General features: G+C 37.7%; 2 protein-coding genes across 3 annotated transcripts in view; both read left to right on the top strand.

The window, feature by feature from the left end:
* Positions 1-16,197, top strand: part of igf2r (insulin-like growth factor 2 receptor) — a 37,433-nt gene extending 21,236 nt beyond the window's left edge. The window contains exons 25-47 of one of the 2 annotated variants that reach the window (XM_081379264.1): positions 91-178; positions 260-463; positions 573-703; positions 782-885; positions 1,209-1,342; positions 1,414-1,610; positions 2,197-2,323; positions 2,575-2,706; positions 3,794-4,056; positions 4,142-4,354; positions 6,050-6,199; positions 6,329-6,487; positions 7,221-7,419; positions 7,664-7,816; positions 10,182-10,416; positions 10,806-10,942; positions 11,015-11,135; positions 11,585-11,731; positions 11,844-12,028; positions 12,636-12,822; positions 12,929-13,075; positions 13,406-13,475; positions 13,593-16,197. In XM_081379264.1, coding sequence (XP_081235390.1) covers positions 91-178; positions 260-463; positions 573-703; positions 782-885; positions 1,209-1,342; positions 1,414-1,610; positions 2,197-2,323; positions 2,575-2,706; positions 3,794-4,056; positions 4,142-4,354; positions 6,050-6,199; positions 6,329-6,487; positions 7,221-7,419; positions 7,664-7,816; positions 10,182-10,416; positions 10,806-10,942; positions 11,015-11,135; positions 11,585-11,731; positions 11,844-12,028; positions 12,636-12,822; positions 12,929-13,075; positions 13,406-13,475; positions 13,593-13,967 — 3,858 coding nt within the window. In that variant the 3' untranslated portion in view covers positions 13,968-16,197. Of the gene's footprint in view, positions 1-90; positions 179-259; positions 464-572; positions 704-781; positions 886-1,208; positions 1,343-1,413; positions 1,611-2,196; positions 2,324-2,574; positions 2,707-3,793; positions 4,057-4,141; positions 4,355-6,049; positions 6,200-6,328; positions 6,488-7,220; positions 7,420-7,663; positions 7,817-10,178; positions 10,417-10,805; positions 10,943-11,014; positions 11,136-11,584; positions 11,732-11,843; positions 12,029-12,635; positions 12,823-12,928; positions 13,076-13,405; positions 13,476-13,592 lie in introns of both variants that reach the window. The other variant, XM_081379263.1, reaches the window with a different exon arrangement.
* A 1,189-nt stretch (positions 16,198-17,386) lies between these two features.
* slc22a2 (solute carrier family 22 member 2) lies at positions 17,387-24,725 on the top strand (the record flags this gene model as incomplete). The annotated part of the gene is given in 11 exon segments (XM_081378143.1): positions 17,387-17,797; positions 17,881-17,984; positions 20,896-21,050; positions 21,241-21,409; positions 22,418-22,532; positions 22,610-22,713; positions 22,783-23,027; positions 23,030-23,192; positions 23,343-23,455; positions 24,452-24,551; positions 24,638-24,725. Coding segments are annotated over 11 exon segments (1,767 nt in total).
* Between the last annotated feature and the right edge of the window lie 550 nt (positions 24,726-25,275).

The following is a 25,275-nucleotide window of genomic DNA, read 5'->3' as shown; positions in this document are numbered from 1 at the left end:
CTATTTCTGGAAAGTGTCCCATGTATTTAAGAAACTGAAGGTTTTTATGAAGAAGCTGTTAAAACACATTTTTCTTACTTCTATTAACAGGGTGCACCCATGTTTGATCGCAAAGACGGCTGTGAGTATGTTTTCATCTGGAGAACCTCAGAAGCTTGTCCAATCAGAAGAGTGCAGGGTAAGATGAACAGCCAATTCCTTCGCAGGACAGTTAACTAATACTCTCGCTTTAACTCAGTGTTTTTCCTGCTCTCTGCAGGTGAAAAGTGTAAAGTCCAGGACCCCAAGAGTGGTTATGAATACAATCTCACACCACTGGCTGGAAAGGACTATGAAGTGAAGGGTTTGGGTTACGAGTATCACTTTGCAGTGTGCAGCCCCATTACAACCTCGGTCTGCCCTCACAGTCCCAGCAACATTGTGTCCTCCTGCCAGGTCGAGGGCCAAACACACAGAATAGCAGGTGAGTTTATTTCTAAAGTTCAGTATCAATGCTGAGCTAGTAGGTGATTAGTAGAAGATTTTTTTTTTTTTTTTTTCTCATGTTTAACCTTTCCCATGCTCCTTTGCAGGGGTAGCCAATCAAAACCTCACATTTGATGATGGGATTATCATGATCAACTACACGAATGGGGAAACGTGCCACAAGATCTACGAGAGATCAACGGCTATTCTCTTCTCCTGCGACCACAGCAAGAATCCTGTGAGTTCCTTGCAGCCAATCAACAAGTTTATTAAAAAGTTGAATGGTTTTCCTAAATTCATTTTTTTTGTTTGTCAGGGTAAGCCAGAGTTCATAAAGGAGACGGCAGACTGCACATATCTGTTTGAATGGCACACAGCTTTGGCCTGCCCTTCCTTCAAAACCACAACCTGCTCTTACAAGTGAGAGCAACTTTTGGTAACACTTTTATTTTAGAGTGACAGTTACACGTTACTACATGTCGTTAGCCTCATAGCATAATTGCCTAAGTCTTGGGCAATTATGCTATGAGGCTAACGATGTACTACTTACTTACTATAGGAATAACAGTAAATTATGCATAATTACAAGTAACTAACCCTAAACCTAACCGTAACTCTATAGTAAGTTAGTGTAGTTAATTAATATTACTCAGTACTTATTTGAGTAACCCAACTTTCTTGCTAATGTATTTGCACCTAACACATAATACAACTGTCTAAATCATCTACTCTTTTTTTGGCAGTGATGGCAATGGCCATTCCTACGATCTATCCTCTCTGGCCCTGCACAAATCTAATTGGATGATCATGCCAGAAAAGGCCAATCAGACTCAGCGTTACTATATCAATGTGTGCAAGTCTTTGGTGCCTCAGACCGGTGAGTGTCAGCAGCACAGCTGGAGCATATTGACCATTCAGCATAGGTTTTATAACTGGTGTTTGTCTCAGGGTTGTGGAGCTGCCCGTCTAGCGCAGCGGCCTGTCTGAAGGACGGAGACAAGTATGTGAATCTGGGGGAGGCAGAGGCAGGACCACAGTGGGATAAAAACATACTGATTTTGAAGTACACCAATGGACAAGCCTGTCCTGACAAGAAGAGAAACCGGACCACCATCATTCGCTTCAGATGCGACCCTGACAAAGTGGTCTGTAATTATTAAGGCTTTTAAATATAATTCTGACCATGACTGTGTGTGTGTGTGTGTGTGTGTGTGCGTGTATATCATTTTTTTATTTTTTTTATTTTTTTATTTATGAAGCAAGGTCATATTAAATTGATCAAAATGACAGTAGACATTTATAATGTAACACAAACATATTTAAAATTAATGCTGTTCTTTTGAACTGTCTATGGATTCTTACAAATATTTAAGACAACTGTTTTCAACATTGATAATAACAATAAACATTTCTTGAACAGCGAATCATATTATAATGATTTCTGAAGGATCATGTGACACTGAAGACTGGAGTAATGATGCTGAAAATTCAGCTTTGCATCATAGAAATAAATTACATTTTAAAATACATTCAAATAAAAAACAGTGTTTTATTTTCTCAATATTACTGCTTTTACTGTATTTTTGATCAATTTAATTATTTCAAAAACATAAAAAATCTTACTGTCCTAAATTTATAATTATATGTAAATAATAATAATTACAATTATTTCTGTGTATATATCTGTAACCCTGTTGTTGTCTGTCTCTCTGACTTGCTGTCTGTCTACAGGACTCTGAACCCACTCTGATCACGGCGCTGGAGAACTGTGTGTATAACTTTGTGTGGTTCACTGCTGCAGCCTGTCCTCTCAACAGCACTGAGCATGGAGACTGTAAAGTCACTAATCCAGCTACAGGTGAGTCGCCCACTTGAGCGACGGTCACACAGAATACACAGTTACTCACATGAACACTCATAACCAGAACAACTGAATCATCTTATCCAGACACTTCCTGTCTGCTCATAACAATGTCTTCTAGGTGTATGTGTCTATTGCCTGCAAATAGCCTAAATACAGAAAATGTTTTTTCACACAAGGTCTAGCATACTGCATTTATTTTTGTCCGCTGAATCAATCTAAGATGTGTGTGTGTTTGGTCTCCACAGGTCATCTCTTTGACCTTAACGGCCTCAGTCGAACAGGTGGCTATACGGTCTATGATCCCGTGGCCCATAGGAAGATGTTCAGACTGAACGTGTGTGGAGAAGTAGCCAACGCTGGCTGTGCATCTGGAACAGGTATGTTTCCATTTGTCCTCTTCATTTAGTGAAAAACTGTGAAAAATATCTCTTGATTATTTTTAAGTAGAACTTTGGAGTCTATAGGGGCTTTTGCACCAGGGCTAGTTCCTAGTGTAATGGGAACTAGTCACCAGCGCAGTCCCCCAAGAACTTAATTTTCCCCTAGGGCCATTTTCCTGGTTGCATTCGCACCACCAGTAGGAATTTTGTGACGCAAGCCAATCAACAGCAATGACATTTGAGCGCAGCATTCAACAACTTCAACAACTGGAGAATGGAGGACGCCTTGATCAGAGCTGTGTTTTTGTTGCGTGTTGTGGGTTTTGTGATAACGAAGATGGAATGTAGACACATAAGTTATATGATTTGAAAGAGCAAGAAAGAGGGCTAAGAGACGAAATCTCCTACGACAACTTGCATTGCTACATATCATCGAGCAGGGTTCGCACAGAGTTTGGAAAATGTTTGATTTGAACTGTGTACAAAGTTTGAAATATGCTTGAATTTAGAATTGTTATCCTTGAAAATGCTCTATTTTTTTCTTATGTCTCGATTAAAAAGAGGGAAAAAAAGAAAAATTAACCTTTAATGTTTGAGTCGTGGATCATTTGTGCATCACTGCGTTGATGTCATCCGGGCACATTAAGTAGATTGCCGCCTGAATATTGCATGCGCACGTCCAGTCTTCAACAGTTCAACAGGAGTTCATGAGAAAGTATAAATGACTTCTCAGCTGTTTTGCATATAATGTACATCTAATTATTCACTGAACCCTTGATTATTCACCTGTACCCAGCCTTGAAACGCACCGCTGCCACTGTTTGAAAGTGCTTGAATTTTACTCTTAAAAATCTTTATGAACCCTGATCGAAGCTGAGATAAGAACACAACATGCCTGGACTTCGGCGTCGGTCCATCTATAGCTGGCAGCTGTTGGTCCCTGAATCATAGATGAATAGACAGACAGACACAAATAGTTTTGATTATTTATTTCTGTTTCAGTGAGAACAGAATAATTGTTTTAATACATTTAGGCCTAAATAAAGACTTCACATGGTAATGTTAAGATGTTTTTTTGCTGCAGGTGTGTGCATCAAGGACAATCAGATGGCCTTAAATGGCGGAAACGCCACAAGGAAGCTGGTCTATAAGGATCAGGTGGTGGAGCTCATCTATGAGGATGGAGACCCGTGCGCCGCTAACCCTTCCTTAAAACACAAGAGCATCTTCAGCTTCGTCTGCAAGTCTGGGGAAGGAGGCACAGGTGAGCCCGTGCTGGTGTTCTCGGATGACACCACTTGCACTCACTTCTTCTCCTGGCACACCCCTCTGGTCTGCGAACAACAGGTAATGGAAAGTCTTTTAAAACTTTCAATCCTCTGAACCTCACTTCATTTGAACCTGCAACGTATTTAATGCATCTTTTCTGCAGGTGAAGTGCTCCGTTTGGAATGGAACCAACCAGATTGATCTGAGTCCTCTGATCCATCTCACTGGTTACTACACCGCTATCGATGACGATGTAGACAGGGACAAGTCTCCTGACTTCTACATCAACATCTGCCAGCCCCTCAACCCCATCCCAGGGGTCAACTGTCCTCCAGGGGCCGCTGTGTGCATGGACCCTGTTAATGGACAACCAATTGTGAGTAAACACATGAGGAGTGATTTCCACTTTTCTTGCTTTTTTAAGATGGTGTATTGTAGGGAAGCACGATACCACTTTTTCTTAAACAATTTCGATATGATACTTTGATACTTTAATTTTTGTTACTCGCCAAAATGAGTTTCCAGTGCAGTTTTTTTCTATAATTTAAATATAATAATTTAAGTAAATAATTATTTAATTATTTAAATATATATATAAAAATATTGGGTGAAGAAAGAATATGAATCATATTAGTTGGCTTGATTCGTTTAGCAAATAGCAAATAATATTTTAAGATAAAATCAAATTAAATAACTATATTGTGATATAAAATGACATAAAAAATTGAATTACTCATATCCTGAAATAAGATTTTGGTCATATCACCCACCCCTATTCCATCCTGTTCAGAATTGTGTAATTTTACAGAATGTGATTGATAATATAATTAATACTGGTGTTTTTTGATTTATTAATTTATAAAACAATGAATTTTAAGTTGGTGGAGAGCTCCTGCCTCAAGTGGAGGAGTTCAAGTATCTTGGGGTCTTGTTCACGAGTGAGGGAAGGATAGAACGGGAGATTGACAGGCGGATCGGTGCAGCTTCTGCAGTAATGCGGTCGATGTACCGGTCTGTCGTGGTGAAGAAGGAGCTGAGACGCAAGGCGAAGCTCTCGATTTACCAGTCAATCTACGTTCCTACTCTCACCTATGGTCATGAGCTGTGGGTCATGACCGAAAGGACAAGATCCTGGATACAAGCGGCCGAAATGAGCTTTCTCCGCAGGGTGGCTGGGCGCTCCCTTAGAGATAGGGTGAGAAGCTCGGTCACTCGGGAGGAGCTCAGAGTAGAGCCGCTGCTCCTCCACATCGAGAGGGGTCAGTTGAGGTGGCTCGGGCATCTTTTCCGGATGCCTCCTGGACGCCTTCCCGGGAAGGTGTTCCGGGCATGTCCCACCGGGAGGAGACCCCGGGGAAGACCTAGGACACGCTGGAGGGACTATGTCTCCCGGCTGGCCTGGGAACGCCTCGGTGTCCCCCCCGGAAGAGCTGGAGGAAGTGTCTAGGCCTAGGGAGAGGGAAGTCTGGGCCATCCCTGCTTAGACTGCTGCCCCCGCGACCCGGTCCCGGATAAGCAGTAGAAGATGGATGGATGGATGAATGAATTTTAAGTTGTCATTTTATTCAATTACTTTTACTGTTATTTTATTTTTTGCCATGATATCAATTCCGTATGGGTTTTGTGATATTTTAGTCTGGTATCATATCGAAGTCATAATTTTTGTATCGTGAAATGCTCTCGCTTCTGTGCCGCTGCACACTCAACCCACTCTTCATGTTTTGCTTAGCAGCTTGTGCACATCAGCTATACAGTCATAAATATTGTATTTATGCTTAATATTCTATTAATCAGACACAATTACATCATAGACATAAATAAACTAACAATACTATATTTTTAATAACCAATATGCTACAGAAGCCGTCTCACAGGCATAAATTATGGCACTTTAAATGTCACAATTTAGATGAAGTTCATACTATCAGTCAAATGAATAGGAATAATGTCATGAAGTATTTTTCATTAATGATACAGAGGTACCAGGGGTTGCTATTGAATCACCCATAATCTATAATGACATGTTTGAATTAGATTTTAAATTCAGTGTGGGCTTTTCCTTTCTGTGCAGGACATCGGGCGCATCACCTCCCCTCCTCTTTATAACACCAACACCAAAGAGGTGGAGATCACCTTTACCAGCACCACCATCTGCCCTTCTAACCGCACCTCCAACTACTCCTCCAAGATCATTTTCACCTGCCAGAAAGGGGCAGAGTTGGTAAGAGATCAACCCAAAACCTTGGTTGACGTCGACAATTTATGACTCTAACTGAATTGTTGTTGGTTCAATAATTTTGGTATTCGTTTCTGTTATACATGAGTGTAAGTGTTTGTTTTCCACAAACAGGGTTCGCCTCAGATGATCCGGGCACATGACTGTATGTATGTGTTCGAGTGGGCCACTCATGTGGTTTGCCCGGAGAGCGTCACGCCGCATGGCTGCAGTCTGACCGTCTCCCAACTGCGATACACCTTTGACCTCTCACCGCTGTCAGGGCCTGTTCAGGTAAAGACAAGAGACTTTTTTCCAGAAAACAAAGACTGAACATTTTAAATAAGTATGCTAACAAGTCTTACAGACGCCAAGTTTTTGAATAGTAATGTTTATGAAAGAAGACTCTTTTGTTCACTAAGGCTGCATGTATGTGATCACAGTTATAACAGTTTCTATTTGAATTGTAAAATGTAATTTATTCCTGTGATGTCAAAGCTGAATTACTCCAGTCTTTAGAGTCACATGATTGAGTCACATGAATCATTCTGATATGCTGATTTGGTGCTCAAGAAACATTTCTTATTATTATCAATGTTGAAAACGGTTGTCCTGCTTAATAGTTTTGTGGAAATTGCGTTACTTTTTTTCAGAATGCTTTAATGAATAAAGAGTTCAAAATAACAGCATTTTTTTTTTATATATAGAATTTTTTTGTAACATTATTAATGTCTTTACTCTCAGTCATCAATTTAATGCATCCTTGCTGAATGAAAGTTTTAATTCCGAACTTTTGAACAGTAGTGTGTGTGTGTGTGTATATATATATATATATATATATATATATATATATATATATATATATATATATATATATATATATATATATATATATATATATATATATATATATATATATATATATATATATATAATATATATATATTCAAAAATCTCAATTTTTGTCAGCTTATAGGAGCAAAGTAGCAAAAGAATGCTTCTGGAGCTCAGTTTATTGTGTCTTTAGGTTCCTGGAAGCTTTGGCTCCTTTACAATCAATGTGTGTGGGACTGTGGCAGACACAAAATGTAAAGACAGCGCAGTATGTCTGATCTCCACTGGCTCAGCGGCTTCATATGGGAACAGCAAAGTCATGAACCTAGACTACAATAGAGAAGAGCAGAATGTGATGATGCAGTATAGTGGAGGAGACACCTGTCCTCAAGGTAAGACAGACGCACTGAATCGCTCTAAAAACCTAGTGAACTAAACCACATTTTAAGGCATAATAGGCAGACTTTTGGCAAAAGGTAATAATTAATTGTGGTGCTTTGTAAGGTGCAAAGTAAATGTTTCATAGTAAAGGCAATCCCAGAATGCATTGTACTCAAGCAAGCTCAAAATCTAAGATGGAAGAATCCAGTTACACTTTTCTCTAAATGATTAAAATTTGTGTTAATTGTCTTTCAGTTACAGATGAAGATGAAGTGTGCACTTTCCCCTTTAATTTCCTGGGCAAGTCTTATACTGATTGCACAACTCACGGCAGGACTGACGGAAAGAAGTGGTGTGCAACTACAAGCAACTATGACAAAGATCAGAAATGGGGCTTCTGCTCTGATGGTAAGAATTCCTGGCAAACGAAAACCTCATAAACTAGATGTACTTTTTTTGGGGGATAAAGTTTGATGTAAAAAGAGCTTTCATTCTTTTTTTTTTCTTTTTTTTTCTTTTTTTTTTGTAATTAATGGATTCAGTTCCATGTTAAGAAAGAAAGATAAAGTAAATATTAATATTCTTTTGAATAATAAATAATACATATATAATTGAAGTACAAATGTAAATATTTGTGTTTACAAAATGCAACAAAAATTTTATTTAAACAATTTTGTAATTACATTAGGTTTAATTTAAACAAGTAATATTTAAAAACTAATTGAATTATTAGGTTCAGCATTTTGGCAGCACATAACATGAACATGAACTTAAAGGTGCACTATGAAACTTTTTTTGTTGTTGTTAAAAATGTACTTCAAACCCCTCTTCCAAAATGTGTTTTTGTCTTCCCTGATTCACTCTGCTAAGCCTATTATAAGTGTTTATATTTTAGACCTGAAGGGATGGTTTTCATGGGAAATTGCTTACATGCGTTACTCGCCCATGTGTCTCTCGTCATATCCGTAAATAGAGAAAAGTTGCTCCGGCTACTCAGACGCGTGTCTGGTGTGGGAGCGATATAGGTTAGTTAGTTGTCACAATGAATGAGAAAGATTGACATGGAGCAGCTAAAACTCCAACCTCCGGGGAATAACCCGTTTTAAACAAATGCCGAACAAAGGAGAGTCTGCTGGCAAAAAGAGAAAGGGACACAGCTTGTAATAAAACAAGAATCAACAGTGGTTTGGCTTTTTGTAGATGGAGCAAACTGAGGGATTTAAAATGTTGTAAAAGCGATGTTTTATTATATATATATTAGGGCTGTCAATCGATTAAAATTTTTAATCGCATGGTTGTCATGAGTTAACTCGCGATTAATCGCATTTAATCGCACATTTTTTATTTGTTCTAAATATACCTTAAATTAATACTTTTCAAGTTTGTAATACTCTAATCAACGTGGGCATTGATAAATATAGATGCTTTATGCAAATGTATGTTTATTATTGAAACCATAGTCAATATAGCATGAAGACGAGACATGTTTCAAAGGTCATAGATGTTTTTCAAAGAACTTGTTCATGTCTATTAGACACATGTAGAAAGAACAAAGAAATACCAGGTTCCCATTACTTCTCTTTCTTTGCACTGAGCAATTTACTAACACAAACATGTTTAGATTTTTGCATGACAGGGCAGCTCTTCTGAAAATGCTAAATGTACATTTAGCATTTATTATTACATTGTAGTTTGTCTCTCTCTGTGCCCATTTTGATGAAGCTAAATTCTCAATACATTCTCAATAAAACGTATATTTTACTGTTTCTGTTGTCAAACAACGGAATGAATTTGAAATGGTGACTGAAACGCGACCAAATAAACATAACCAGCTCTCCCTTCCAAGACGTTAATCTGCACAAAAATTCTGATAATCGAGCCGTCGTCTGGTGAAATCAAATACACATAAGCTAAAGACAATATCCGTGCTCTGATTTCGGCTATATTTGTAATATTAGAGAAGCAACATAATATCTGTGTTTAACTGAATTAAAGCGCTGCTCCTCCGCGTGAGACGCAGAGAGAGAGAGAGAGCGAGAGAGAGAGAGAGGCGCGCGCGCGTGCTGGGAGAGCAGTACCGGCAGTACCGGTATATTCTCAGAAACTAAATAAGGTTTGGGCGCTTTGTTGAAGGGAAAAAAATCGCTAAAGGGGTCTGCAATGTGGCTAAGTTGCCAACACTGTGTATCTGCATTTCTCCAACTAGGTTTTGGGCCACGGGTCAAACAGAAAATACGCGCTGCGTTAATCGTCCGTTAAAAAAATTAGTGCCGTTAATATGATTTTGCGTTAACGCGTTATTAACGCGCTAAATTTGACAGCCCTAATATATATATATATATATATATATATATATATATATATATATATATATATATATATAATTGTTTTTATTTTTATTTTTTTATTTTTTATTATATATTATTATATATATATTTTATTTATATTTATTTTATTATTATAAAAGGTATTTTATTGAACAGATAAATTGCCATATGTATTTCTCTTAACAGAGTTTGTTGTAAAGCATTATCTATTGGGAAAGGTCATATTCATCCGCACGGTCACACAGAGCCGAAGCACATCCAAAACAATGTTCTTTTGCAAAATGCATGTTTTGTTTTTTTTAACTGCCAGAGGGCCAAAAGGTACATTGTATACCTTTAAATTGTATGTGTTTTATAAGATTTGAATAAGAAATGTGTTTCTGTCTGCACTTGACTTAAGGGCTGTTTTAAGGTATTTTTATTTTTCTGTGTGTATTTCACAGCAGTAAGAGGAAAGCGTCAGTCGTCCATTTTGTTCTCGTGTGACCCAGCGGCGGGCCGTGGCACACCTCAGCTGTTGAGCGAAACCCAAGGGTGTTCTGCCACCTTCCAGTGGCGAACGCATGTGGTGTGCCCACCCAAAAAGATGGAGTGCAAGCTGGCAGGACAACACCAGACCTACGACCTGCGCACCCTCTCTTCTCTTACAGAGCCGTGGAAATTTAGCCACGGGGAAGATTCGTGAGTCTCGCTGTTGAATTTAATTTCACCCTGTTGCATGTATTAATAATAATTATAATAAAATAACAGTAAGTAAACTTTAACATAAATATACACATTTATAAATAAACATAATATCCTAAAATAATTATTTATTTTGATCATTTTTTATAAAAAAAAAAAATAATTACCAGTTATTGGTATCAGCCAAAATTGCTATATCTGTGCAAGTATTTTCCTTTTTGTCCGCGAACATGCATTTCTGGAGTATTCATGTTTTTGTGTGACGCTTTCACATCAGTAGAACTTGGACACAACTCGTTTAATCGTTAATGGAACAATTGTGTAATATTGCACCTGCATCTGTTCAGTATGTATGAAAGTCACAATTGTACTCTTCGTTCCCACAGTTACTACTTCAATCTGTGCCAGGCCATCCATGGCGGCCAGCCAGGTTGTGCAGCGGACGCCGCCGTGTGTCGCAGACGTGCCAACGGAAAGACGGAGACTCTGGGCCGTGTGCACACGCAGACCATGGAGTTAATCGGTAAGTGTTTTTAAACCTTCTCTGACATAATTATGACTTTGTTGGTTTCTCATCAGCATGTATTTTCTCCAGATGGAAAGATCCTGGTCAATTATTCCATGGGTGGCGAGGTGTGTGGAAACAAAAAACCAGCCAGAACTATCATACAGCTGAAGTGTGGCAGCACAGTGGGTCATCCAAAATTACTATATACGTAAGTTATGAGAAACTTGGCGTGAATGGATTCTTAACTTGTGGTGTTTTAAATCTGTTAAAGTTGGCATGAATTTAAGTTGTCCCGCCCTCGCGCCGTAAACGCGTCATCAGAGAAGAGGAGATGTTGCTGCAAGAGGGAGGGAGAGTTATTTTGAGTAAAGATTACAAGGGCACATGATTTAAAAAAAAAAAAAGTTTTGCACAGATAAATCATTTATAATAAATGCTGCAATACTCCATGAAGAACAAGAATTGACCATTTTAATTCCATGCTGACTTTAATGACATCAACTTCCGGCTTCACTTAACCATATGAAAAAAACATATACATATTTATAAAGTTTCCTTTGGGAATCTGGTCTGTAGTTTTAATGTACTTTTACAGGGCTTTACCACAGTACTCAGGCAGATAAGTAAGATTCATATATTTGCCTCTGTGTGTTTTAGGGAGGATAAAACTGCATGTGAGTTCTGGGTGGAGTGGGAGACTCGATCCGCATGTGCTGTAAAGCAGGAGGAAGTCGAGATGGTCAATGGAACCATCATAATCCCAGAGACGGGAGCCATGTTCAACCTGGGAGCGCTTTATTACCGGTGAGTATCTCTCGCTCTCTCTCAATTCTCCCGCTTTAATACAGAGCCTACAACTACACCACACTACATCTAGTTATGTGCATGAGATAAACAGTGTTTTATCTGTCCCCAGTTTCCACAACGCCACAGGAGACATCCGTTCCAATGGAGATCGCTATATCTACCACATCCAGCTATCAGGCATCACCGACAGCTCCATTTCCAATTGCCTGGGTGCCAATATCTGTCAGGTCAAGATTGAAAGCAGTTACCGCAGAAAAATTGGCTCTTCCAGCAAAGCCAAGTATTATATCAAAGGTAAGAGGAATTCTATAAGGAACCATATCGGGAAATACAATGTGTGCGCAGTGCTCAAATGTTTCGGCATGTTGGGACAAATGAAAGGCAAAGTAGGGTTTATTTCCTCCTTTGTTTATTTATTTGTTTGTTTGTTTATTTATATATTTGAATGTATACATTTTGTTTTATACACAAAATCGGCAAAATAATAAAAAATATTTCTGTATTTTCTTTCTTTTTATTCATTTAATGTTAAATTTTTGTTTGTAACAACATTAAAACTTCACAAATATTTTGTTTAAAATATGAAATAGTTTGTTTAAAATATGTTCTTTGTTTTGTTTATTTATAATTTATAAATTAAATCACGAAAATGACAAAAAAAAATTAAATATATTTTGGATGATTTTTCTTTACTTTTTCACTATTTTTTGTAGTATTAATATTTGGCTACAACTAGCAAATTGATAAAGTCCACTTTCATCACTTAGGGTGAATTTTGGAACAATATATTATTCATAATATATTTTAAGTTTAGGTTACTTATTTTTCTGTAAACAGTTCACTTTGAGGGGAAAAAATATTCCTGTAATGTTGTAACTGTTGGCATGTTGTATGTTGTCAGGTGGAAACCTTGACGTCTTGGTACCGTCTGAATCCGTATGTGGGCGAGACAAAACCAAATATGTGTCTTCGACCATCCTGTTCCACTGCAGCCCTCAAGCAGGAGAGGGTATCCCAGAATTCTTGCTGGAAACGGATGGCTGCCAGTATCTGTTTGTTTGGCACACCTCCACCGTTTGTACAATTTTGTGAGTATCACAAAGCCTAAACATGTTTCCAGGCAGTTCTGATGCAGAGATATGTCAGCAAAGGAAGTTTGAGTAAAGTACGTTGGTTCTCCTATTGTTCATCCAGCTCCATGGACCCACACAGCACTGATGGAGGGGAGGAGCATGCGGGATTGTCTGGGCGGAGTCAGGCTTTAGGGGCGGTGCTTAGCCTGCTGTTGGTTGTGCTCACAATCTGTTTGCTTGTTCTCTTGCTGCACAAACGAGAAAGGAGGTAAATGCAACTTAAATTTTATGTGTGCTTTTTTTTTTTTTTAAGAAATGAATACGTTGATTCACGCAGGGATTCATTAAAATTGATCAAAAGTGACAGTAAAGACATTAAATAAAATTTAAAAATACATTTTAAATAAATGTTGTTCTTTTGAACTTTCTATTCATCGAAGAATCCTGAAAAAAAAAAATTATCAGGGTTTTCCACAAAAATATTAAGCAACACAACTGTTTTTAACATTGATGATGATAGAAATTGTTTCATGAGCAGCAAATATATAGGAATTCTACTTCTACTTGAGCTGCTTAAAATGTGTTTATATATTTTTAGGCAACTTGTAATGCAGAAAGTGTCAAGCTGCTTCAAGAAAGGAAATCCAGTGTCTTACAAGTACTCCAGGGTAACGTCTTATCTTTTTTTGGTTTTCTTTTTTCTTTTACCATTTCAAAAGGATTCCAAGTTGAACAGAACGAGTTTGTCCTTAACTCTCCTCGTCTTTGTTCTTCTCTCTCTTTAGGTGAACACCGATGAGGATGGATGTGAAGATGAGATGGAGTGGTTGATGGAGGAGACCGGGACGCCCACGCGGGAGCCTCAAGAGAACGGTCACATCACCACCAAACCCGTCAGCGCAGACGCCCTGCGCTCCTTCTCCCTGGACGAACAGGACAGCGAGGACGAGGTGCTCACGGTCCCAGGGGTCCGAATGGCCCCTTCGTCGTCCTCTTCCTCACGGCTGCAGTCGGCTTTGCTGAAAGCAGAGAGCGATGAGGATCTGGTGGGGCTCCTGGTGGACACACGGAGCAGAAATCAGACCAGATACAGCGGTAGAAACCAGAAGAAACCCCAGCCAGACCCTGATGACAGCGACGAGGACCTGCTTAAAGTCTGAGCGCGTCGGGCAGCCGAACTGAACTTTTGAATGTTTCTGCCACCACGCTTTAAATGTTCAGTTTTTTTTTGGTTTTCTAAAGGGAAATCTTTGCGAGACCGCAAGTTAGTCGTTTCGTCCACTAAATAGACTTGATGCCTTCCTGACAAAAATGTTTTTTGTCATTTGATCGTTTATTTGTTTGTTTGTTCGTTTCCCATTGATTAAGATGAATTGTGTACAGCATCATATGTGAATTTGGTCTCCCACAAGCTTACAGAAATGGACTATATAGATTTTTTTATTGTTATTTAAAGATTTTTGGGTACTGTTTGTTTGTTAACACACCAGCTCACTGGAAAAATACACTGTTTTATGAAATGATTTTGATTGATTGTGGCAGATACAGTCAAAGACCTTTTCTAAACTTCAATCTGAAGCAGTATTTCACATATCTTGAGCCATGTAGCATTGAAAGGAGATTGATTCGCTTCAAATATCACGCTTCGCGCTTGCGTTCCGCATCAGCATTAATCTAACCATAACATCCATGCGTCGTTGAGTGTTTTGTGCAATGCTTTTCCGCTTGTTCTGCCAAAAAAGCATGTTCTACTAGAACACAGAGCGCATACAGAGGTTTAGTGCCACAAAGGAATGACAATGCATGTAAGACTCCAGCAGGCTTCCTTTAGAATTGTAATTTCTCATCACAATCAGAAGTGCAACACAGTGTGCTGTTCATTTGCGTTATGTTAAATTTATTTAATTATTATATTTGCGTAACACTTTACAATGAGGTTGAATTCATTAACATTATTAAATATATTTGATATCATGAACTTACTAAGCCTCTAAAGTGACAAGGTGATGGTATTTTTTTTTAAATGGGAGTGGGAGGAAGAATTATATTCAATGCTTTTGCGTTCTCTCACCAAACTTTTGCGTTCACCAGAGAAAGTTTGTGTTCACTAGCAAAACTTTGATGAAAATGATGGGAAAATAATGTGGTGGCGCAAAGTTTCTCAGGGGAACGCAATATTTTTGTAAGCGATTGCAAATATGAAGCGATTTTTAAGGTTCTCTGGGAAAAGCAGTGCTTTTGCAAGGGAATGCAAAGCATTGAAATATAATCACCATTTCACCTTGCCTTCGTATGAACTACATTTTTCCCCCAGAATTTATTAATCCACATTCATTTATAAGTATACTGTTACTTGTTATTCATGTTCATTCATGAAACATTAACCAACGTTAATTTATACAACTTAATGTATTACAAATGTATTAATATATGTTGAAATGAACATTTAGCTAAATTAATAATTCTGTAAAAGTCTTGTCCCTTGTTAGTTTGTGATATCTAATGCACTAATTCATGTTAACAAATTGAACTTTATTGTAAAAGTGTTTTTTCCTACGTTCTTTTAAATTTACGCTTTGCACAGAAGAAATCCGCGCCTATGAAAGAAGTCACATGTACAGCAAGCAGCAGAAAGCCTTCTACAAAGCACTTTTCCCGTTTTGTTGCTAGTCACATGAATCGAATTTTATGCGTTTTGTTTGCTGGATGTGTTGTTTATCAGTTTCAGCTCACCTTTAATGTCCTGCTGACTAACTCGGTTTTCAGAAAGATGCATACATTTGCATAAGCTGTGTTGCAGGGTTGCATTCTGCTGTCCGGAAATGATTTACCAAAACGTTCTTCTCACATGGCAATGAAACGGGATACTGGTCCTGTTCGACAGCATGTGTTACAGTATTTTTCACTCTGGCTCTAATAGGTTGTCTCATAGGCTTGTATTATCCATCCATCACATATATGGTTGCCAAATAAAGCCACAGCAGTTCTGTATGTCTTTCATAACTCACTGTTCCTGAGACGGTACATCAAACTGAGGTGAAGCATGACTGGCTGTCTCTTTAAGTACTTTGCACTTTGGTGGACATTTTTTTTCCTCTGTCCTTTAGGGCAGAAGGTGGACGGTACACTCGATAGCTATTGGTCGTCACGGGTCCCCCCTCTCCCTACTAAAAAAATGTCTGCGACTGCTGTATGGGATATTGTATGGTTTAATTCTCTGAAAAACTTCAAGAGTCCTGAGGTCATCTTTTTTTCTGTTAGAAGCTTTAGCTCTTCTCCGACTGTATTTGTCATGTTATACAGCATCCTGTTTTTGGATTTAAATAGTTTATGCTGAGATATGATGGCATTATTTCAATAAAACTATCAGCTGCTCTGCATGCATTCTTACTAGGAGTTCTTGTGGTTCATCTCGCTACTTTAACTATTAAACTTATTACTTTAACTAGTAACTGATTCTCACTCAAGCAACTGAATCAAATGGCTGTTGGTAGAATGATGGTGTCGGTGTGAATTTGGTCCAGTATAATTTTAACATTATGTATGATTATAGATTTTATAAATATTTTGAACTAGCTTTTATTTTTATATTTTCAGTTTTCATTAAAAATTTTGGTTTCATTTTTGTGATTTTATGTTATACTATTTGTGTGTGTGGGGGGGGGGGGGGGTTGTCTTCTTTTTCAGTTTTAGTTTGTTCAATTTTAGTTTTTTCCGTCAGCAATTTTAGTGCTTAAACTTAATTTAGCTTAAACTTATTTCAGTTAATTGCCATTGCAACATTTCTAATATTAGTTTGTTTTTCATCTAATATTGAGTAGATGTACGGTTTACAATTTATTTCAGCTTTATTTCAATTTTTATATATTTTTATATTTTTTGGTTTTCATTTTAACTTTTGGGTTAATGTTATTGTTTTGTTTTGTTTATATTATTTAAAAAAAAAATTTTTTTTTTTTTTTTTTTTGGTTCTATCTTATTTTCCGGTTAGCGATTTTAGTGCTTAAACTTAATTTACGTAAACCTATTTCAGTTAATTGCAATTGCAACATTTCTAACATTAGTTTGTTTTCATCTAATGGTGAGTAGATATTCTGGTTAACTCTTTTTATAAATTAATATTTTGTTTATTTTCAGTTAGTAATTTTAGTGCTTTAGCTTTTAGTTTACAATGCAACATTTCTATTGTTTGTTTGAAGTGTTTCCTCTAACTATTTCAATTATTAAAATTTAGACAAATTTAGGGTGAAAAAAGTGCCACTTTTCTCATTGGAAATGGGATAAAATAAAACAGAGGTTTACTTAACACTTACTAAACCGTTTTCATACAACACTTGCTGAACAGAAATTATACAGTAACAAATTGCATAACGGGCTTCAGATGTCACGGGGTTAAACTGTAACTTTGTGGCCCCCGTCCCATCTCAGCATGTAATTGGTCAGTCACAGCACGAATATATCAAGTTTCAACCTCCTCTGGACTTTTGGTCAACCAGCTGTGGGTAAATACTCTGCGCCTCCCCTTCGCAGACCTCTTTCTAAAGCTGTGGACGCCTCCACCGCTAGACATACATTGACCATGGCCACTTTCGATGACATCTTAGAGGAGGCCGGCGCATTTGGTCGGTACCAAATGCGAATTTTTTGTATTTTCAGTTTGGTCTCCATACCGTTTTCTTTCGTCTATGTGGGGATTGTGTTCCAGGGCTTCACCCCGGAGCATTGGTGCCGTGACCCGGGCATCAGTGAGATCCGGGAGAGATGCGGCTGGAGCCTTCAAGATGCACGCAGGGCCACTGTACCCCAGATGAACGGCTCTGCAGGGGTGACGTACAGTCAGTGTAAGAGGTTCGACATGGACTGGAACGCCACCGGTCTCGACTGCGACAATCCAGAAAGTGACTTTGTCCAGGCCCAGCTCTCTGCTACGACGGACTGTTCAGACGGCTGGGAGTACGATTATAATGGAAGACAGTCGTTTGTCACTGAGGTGAACACAAAACAAGACTTTCTTTTGGTGGTAATTGTGTGCATGAATAGAACAAAATGTCTTATGAGACCTGTGTGTTGCAGTTTGATTTAGTGTGTGCAGACGCCTGGTATGCTGACATGTTCCAAGCCACGCTCGGTATTGGTTTCTTAGTGGGCAGCATTGCAATTGGATACATGGCAGACAAGTATGACAGACACTTTTTATCTTTTTTTTTTCTTTTCTTTTTTAACCATAACATGGGTCTTTTTTTTCTACAATTAAATATCTAAAGTTAACTATCCTTAAACTAGATACATTTTCCTTGATAAGCAACATAATTAAGCTGCATAGGATATTAAGACTTGTTTCACAGCTTTTATCTTGAAAATAGCCTAGGTGTGTTTTGTCTTTCTGCGCTGGCAGATTCTTTCACTTGTTTTTAGCTTGTTTATATTTAAAAATGTGCGGGGGGAAATCTGTCAGTGGAAAATGCACTAGTTTCAATACTCAACATTCTCTGAAAACAAGTCTTAAAGGTATATTTCACTGCTGGAAATTTGAATGTGTATTTAAATTGGGTCATTTATGAAGTAGAAATGTGAAATTATTTTAGAAGTTGGTGCCTTCTAGACTGAGAAAAGCCAGAAAATGTATTTTTTGCTCATGTGGATGAAGGACAACAACTCCCAGAATGCACTTGCTTCACTGCCCTACGAGGCCACTCCCAAGCCACGCCTACCGGTTACAAAGGGCAGTATCGGAAGAAATGATACAACTAGGCTACTAGTTGACTCGAAACCTTTTACTGTCTATGCTCGAAACTGAAAAGACGCCATTTTATCGTTACATCCCACCCTCTATGGGTGGGTTGAAAACATGCGGAACTAGCTCCTGCTACTGGCTGTAGTCTCTCGCCTCTGGCCAAAAAAGCCTCTGATAAAACCTCATCAGAGGTTTTTTTTTTTTTTTTTTGACACACAATACAGAAATCTCTCATCTCAGGGGGACATGAGGGAGCTGGAAGCATGGTTACTCGAAAAATACTACCAGGTTTCTACTGATACAAAACCTAATACTAATCGGTGAAGTATCCCTTTAAGCCAGGGGTACACTTATCGACTGTAAGGCCCATTATGAATGTAATTTGATACTTAAGAAAACCTGCCGAACCTTGCGTTCAGTCGTGTTCACTTCACAGTCGGTGTTTAAAGTCTGCTGCAGTCGTTGGAAACAGTCTGTAATTGTGTTCAGTTCAGTCTTAAAATGTTTCAGCTAGTCGTTAAGTGTGTCCCCGGCTTAGGGGCCGTTCGCACAGCATTTTCCATTGTTTTTCTATGTAAACACGCGCTAGACTGACGTGTATAACGTTGCACTGGCGTCTTGCGTCTTTTGCGGCGTCTCGCGTATCATGACACTGCGTTCTAAAGTTAAGTTAAAATTAGTTTCAACAAGACACTGCAGAAGATACAAGACACGAGCGCAGCGGTTATACACTTCCATCTAGCGCGTCTGCATAGAAAAACAATGGGAAAGTATGCATTGGAATGGAAAAACGCGTTCTGTGTGAATGGCCCCTAAGGCATACACCAATGACGTAAAGATGTAGTTCTAAAAATCGTTCTAAAGGAATAGCAAAATCTGCACCAGAACTATAATCATTGGAATGATTTAGTTGGAATTTAGTTGGAATCATGATCAGAATTTTTTTTCCAGCTGATGAACGATAAAACATTGACAGCCAATCAGAATCCATTATGAGGTGAGCATTGGTATTAGAGCTGGTCCCGCCCCTTCCGCTAACCCCGCTGGACCTCTTGGTTGTAAAATCGTCAATGCAAGTGAATGGGAGAAAATAATTATTTTCTGGTCCCGTTTGAATTTTGCCATGAATGTGAACATATGTTGTCTGTGAATTTTTTATATAACTTTTCGTGTAAAGAATGCTAGAATTTAGCGGGTAGAAGTTTGATACGGTTAGACTTTGTGTGAGGGCACTTTGTGGACTACAATTCTCGCTGCTTTCGACGCGTTTGAAACGTCAACACCACTCGCACACGGACACTAGCTCACGGATCCCGCTAAACATGGCTGTGTCTTTGGTGCACTTCACCGCCGTCTTTCAGGGAGAGGACAAAATCGTTGAGGTTGGCGAAAACCACGGGTAAGTCAACTTTATGGGGTGACGTCACATAGGCGATATGTAGTCTTTCTCGTTATGTCTTTTCCACAACTGCTAGCCGAAGAATCATACCATATACTGTCAAACTCGTAACATGAAAAGTTATATAAAAAATTCACAGACAACATATGTTCAATTCATGGCACAATTCAAACGGGATCAGAAAATAATTATTTTCTCCCATTCACTTGCATTGACGGTTTTTCAACTTTGAGGTCCAGCGGGGTTTTACGGAAGGGGCGGGACTTACCGGTATGCTGTGCTGATTCTCAAGTAAATTTATCATGTTTTTATGTTTTAGAGGAAAAGAAGACATAAAAAAAAGATAATTATTCAATGCAATCATACATGTTTGGATCAGTAAATTAATACTTGTATTCTGCAAGATGGATTATATTGATTAAAAGTGACATTAAAGACATTGATAATGTCACAACAAATATTTGAAATAAATGCTGTTCTTTTGAACTTTCTATTCATTAAAGAATCCTGCAAAAAACAAATGTGTCACAGTTCCACAAAAATATTATAATAAAATAATGATAATATCAAGCAGCGCAGCATTGATAATAATAAGAAATGTTTCTTGAGGGGTTAGCTAATATGCTGATTTAGCAAATCAGAGAATGATTTCTAAAGGATCATGTGACACTGAAGACTGGAGTAACGATGCTAAAAATATAGCGTTGCCATCACAGGAATAAATACATATTAAAAATTATTTTAAAAGAATTGCAATAATATTTCACAATCCAATTTTTTTTTTACAAATAAATGCAGCCTTGGTGAGCTTTAGAGACTTGTCTTACCAACCCCAAACGTTTGAACGGTAGAGTAAATGTTATCAAGCAGTAGGCTTGCCTATACAAAATGAAAACCAAATTATTATTATTTCAGTAACCATCCAATTGTGAATTGTGTGTCCGTTTTCTTTCAGATATGGCAGAATGAAGAGTTTCCTGATGACCAACTTCTTCATCGCAATAACAGGGATTCTGGTGGCCACTTCTCCGAATTACATCGCCCTGCTGGTGTTCCGAGTTCTCTTTGGCTTCGGAGTGAAGGGCGGCTGGATGGTTGGATACGTGCTAAGTAGCCTAACTAAACATTTTTCACTTATTTAATCACACTTAAATTAAATACGTTTCTGTGTACAGCTAATTGTACTTTCATAGTTATGGTCTAGCAATGATCGGGTCAGTCAGTCCAGCTGCAGTGTTCTTGATTGAAATGTTTACCGCATTATTTGGATTTTTGATATCCTCATATTTCCTGGCTGCAGTCACGGAGCTGGTTGGCGTGGACTACAGGAGAACAGTGGGAGTAACCTATCAGATGTTCTTCAGCATTGGCCTTCTCGTCCTTCCTCTCTTAGCTTACCTCATACCAAACTGGCGCTGGCTGCAAGTGGTCTTCACCGTACCTTACATCTTCTTCCTGACTTACTATTGGTAAGGGCCTGTGCATTATCTGCAATACAGGTAGAGTCTTCGGAAGGCTGCTCTTAATTGATTGAGTTTTCCAGATTTATTAACTTGTTTGTGTGCAAATTTGTATTGAAATATTGTGTCCTTTTATAATCTTCACCAACCCACCTTTATAGAACTTGAAAGAATATAGATACAGATTAAATATAAACTATGAGACAAGAACTGTTGTGTTTTACCCAGTGCTTTTTATAGCACATGTATATCTTCAAGATACACTACCATTCAAAAGTTTGGGTAACATTAAAAAAGTTTTTAACAGTAACATTTTTTGGCAAGAATTGAATCATTTTATTCAGCAAGGACTCATTAAATTGATCAATGTTTTAAAATGTATGTTTTAAATAAATGCTGTTCTTTTGGTTTCCACAAAAATATTAAGCAGCACAACATTGAAAATAAGAATAAATGTTTCTTGAGCTGCAAATTAGCATATTAGAATGATTTCTGAAGGTGACACTGAAGAGTAAGGATGCTGAAAATTCAGCTTTGACATCATAGAAATGAATTACATTTTAAAATAAATTCAAATGGAAAACAGTCATTTTAAATTGTACTAATATTTCAAAATATTACTGTTTTAACTGTAATGTAAATGCAGCCTTGGTGAGCATAAGAAACTTCTTTCTAAAACATTTAAAAAAATCATACCAACCCAAACGTTTAAACAGTAGTGTATCTATTTGACTTGCATTTTCATCTGAAAATGTATTTTTGAGCATTTGGTTCAAATGCAAATTTCCAAACGATGTGCTCTTTAACAGATGAACATCATACTGTAACATTTTAGCATTATTATTATTATTATTCTCTCCAAACTGTAATGACATGGCTGGTTTCTGGATGGACGTAAAGAACAATTTCAAGCAGGGTTTTCATTTAGGATACTGTATACGAGTAGTTAAATATTTTTGTGTTACACTGTGTTAGATAGGTGTAGCCATGTTGCATTATTTAAATATACTTTTTCAGGTTTATCCCCGAATCACCAAGATGGCTCCTCAGCCAAAACAAGAGAACCGAAGCACTGGAGATCACAAAAATGATAGCCAAAGAGAACAAGAAAACGCTGTCCAAGAATATTGAGGTACAACACATGCACATAGATGAGGAGCATAAATTTTATACCGAATGTCTCTTAAATGCCCCAAATTCATCCATCAGACACTGTCAGGTGAAAACACAGAGTCTGTCTCAGCTGCTTCTTTCATGGATCTGTTCAAGACTTCCAAATTGAGAAGATACACATTCATCCTTAGTTTCAACTGGTACGTCAGATCCTAAACACCACATTAAGTGCGTTAGGGCGAACATTTATCTGTAACCTCATGTTGTAGGTTCACCAGTGCTGTGGTTTACCAGGGTCTTATTATGAGGCTGGGACTCCTCGGAGGAAACGTGTATGTGGACTTCCTCATATCTGGAGTCGTGGAATTGCCAGCAGCTTTCCTCATCCTTCTCACTATTGAGCGGATCGGACGGCGGCTTCCTTTTGCAGCTGCGAATATCGTGGCAGGAGCGGCTTGCTTAATCACAGCATTCATCCCGGACAGTGAGATACCATTTGTGGTTGTAATTAAAGCTGACTGAAAAAGGGCGGTACATGTATGCTTACTTTAAATTTTGTATCTTCTACAGGTATGTTCTGGTTAAAAAGCGCTGTTGCTTGTGTTGGAAGGCTGGGCATCACGATGGCTTTCGAAATGGTAGTGTTTGTGAATACTGAACTGTATCCCACTGTTATCAGGTGAGTTATATTGCAGATGGACCGCATTTATCTTTCAGTATGCATTGCATGTAGTATATAACATGTGAATAATCAGTATATCATTTCTAGAATTTTGTTTGTGGTCAGGTTGGTCAATATTGTTACTGTATATGACGTTGTTTGATGCAGAAATCTGGGTGTATCGGCCTGTTCCACACTGTGTGACATTGGAGGGATTATAGCGCCCTTCCTGCTCTACAGGCTCTCTGTCATCTGGCTAGAACTACCTCTTATCATTTTCGGTACAAAAACAGATGTTATGTTTATTTCACATACAATCAGACTGAGTTGTTTGTGTTAGATAGAGCACTGAATGTAAGTAAAAGATGCAGGAAAATTACATCCTGACTGCTGAATGGCTGATTAACACACACCGTCCCAAACACTTCACTAGAAACTATTGAGGTGAGATGTTGAAGGGACAGTTCACCCAAAAATGAAAATTTTGGCATCATTTACTCCCACTCAAGTTGTTTTAAACATGGATGAGTTTCTTTGTTCTGTTGAACACAAAAGAAGATTTTTTGAAGAATGTTGGTAACCAAAGGGTTGCAGGTCCACATTGATTTCCATAGTGTGAAAAAAAAAAAAAGAAAGTTGGACCAGAAACTGTTTGGTCACCAACATTCTTCAAAATGTCTTATTTTGTGTTCAACAGGATTAGAACAACTTGAGAAGGACAACTAAAAAAAAAATTGGTTTAACTATCAAAGGCAGCAGTCAATGTCAGGATTTTAACAGACCAAAAAAAATAAAATAATAATAATAATATATATATATATATATAAATGTATATGTGTGTGTGTGTGTGTGTGTATATATATTATATAAAAAATGTACTGTATGTATTATATATATATTTGGATAAATTATAGATTAATGTATAGATATACACCTTATTTATTTATTATTTTTGCCCACTGCACGGTGTAGTTCTACAACCAGGGGCTAGTAGGTTCATGTTAACCAGACAAACTTTGACCCTCTTGGACCAACATTTCCTCATTGGATGTTCCAGTCAAATGTTTTGTTTATTACAAAGCAAATAAGGTATTATCGCAGAACCCAGGTCTCACAGAAACTCTATTAAAAGGGTTTTCCGTTGGTCATATCTTAGCATGACTTTCACTGGTGCCCCCTCAAAATAAATGCATTACACCCCTGACCATAGTAAAGTGATGTTGAGCATGTTCTAGCTCCAGTGTCAGGTTGGTGAAGATCAATGTTCACTCTCACAGGTGCTCTTGCGTTTGTGGCTGGTGGACTGGTTCTTCTGTTACCTGAAACCAAAGGTGTGCCTCTTCCAGAAACCATTGATGACATCGAATGTCCAAAGAGGTGAGGTTTTACTCCCTGCACATATTCACCATGGTAACATTTGTCACCTTGAACCTTTTTTTCACAAATGTGAACTGTACATGCAGAAACAAAGAAAACCATCTGAAAGGTCAACAGCTAGAGAATTTGCTGCCCTCTGATCTGACATCGAACAAAGAAGTTACAGCAGTCTGAATACTGCAACCTCCTTAACTTGACTATTATGTGATGCTGCTTATCCCTTTTCCTTTGAGGATTTCATCTAAATTATACAAACTGAAAACCACTTCTCATTAATCAACAAGTTTTGTCATTCCAAAAGTTAACGAACTATTAAAATATGAATTTGATTTAGTAATCAAGCTGAGAAAGTTAGAAAATATGTAGCAATCTAATCAAAGGAACAATGATTTTCCACAGCTATGTAATTATGTAATTATTGTTCCCAAACTAATGATTTGTCATTGACTGTAGTTTATATATATATATATATATATATATATATATTTAGTTAGTTATTGTTATAATTTGACATTTCTTTAAATGAATGTTTTTGACAAAGATGTTTATTTAAAAAAAAATGTAAAATAACTCCCAATAAAAATATCTGTATATATATTTTTTTTCTAAATGTTGTCTTAAATTATTCATGATAATAGTAAATTGTACTTATTTTTTTCTGTCGCTTACTAGGGTTTGCACATTTTAGAGCACTGTTACTGTAACAGCAAAACTGTTTGTATTG

This window comes from Scardinius erythrophthalmus (genome assembly GCF_964197995.2).
Source record: "Scardinius erythrophthalmus genome assembly, chromosome: 11".
Lineage (NCBI taxonomy): Eukaryota > Metazoa > Chordata > Actinopteri > Cypriniformes > Leuciscidae > Scardinius > Scardinius erythrophthalmus.
Note: the sequence above shows the minus strand (reverse complement) of the source record. Positions and strands in the feature narration are given on the sequence as shown.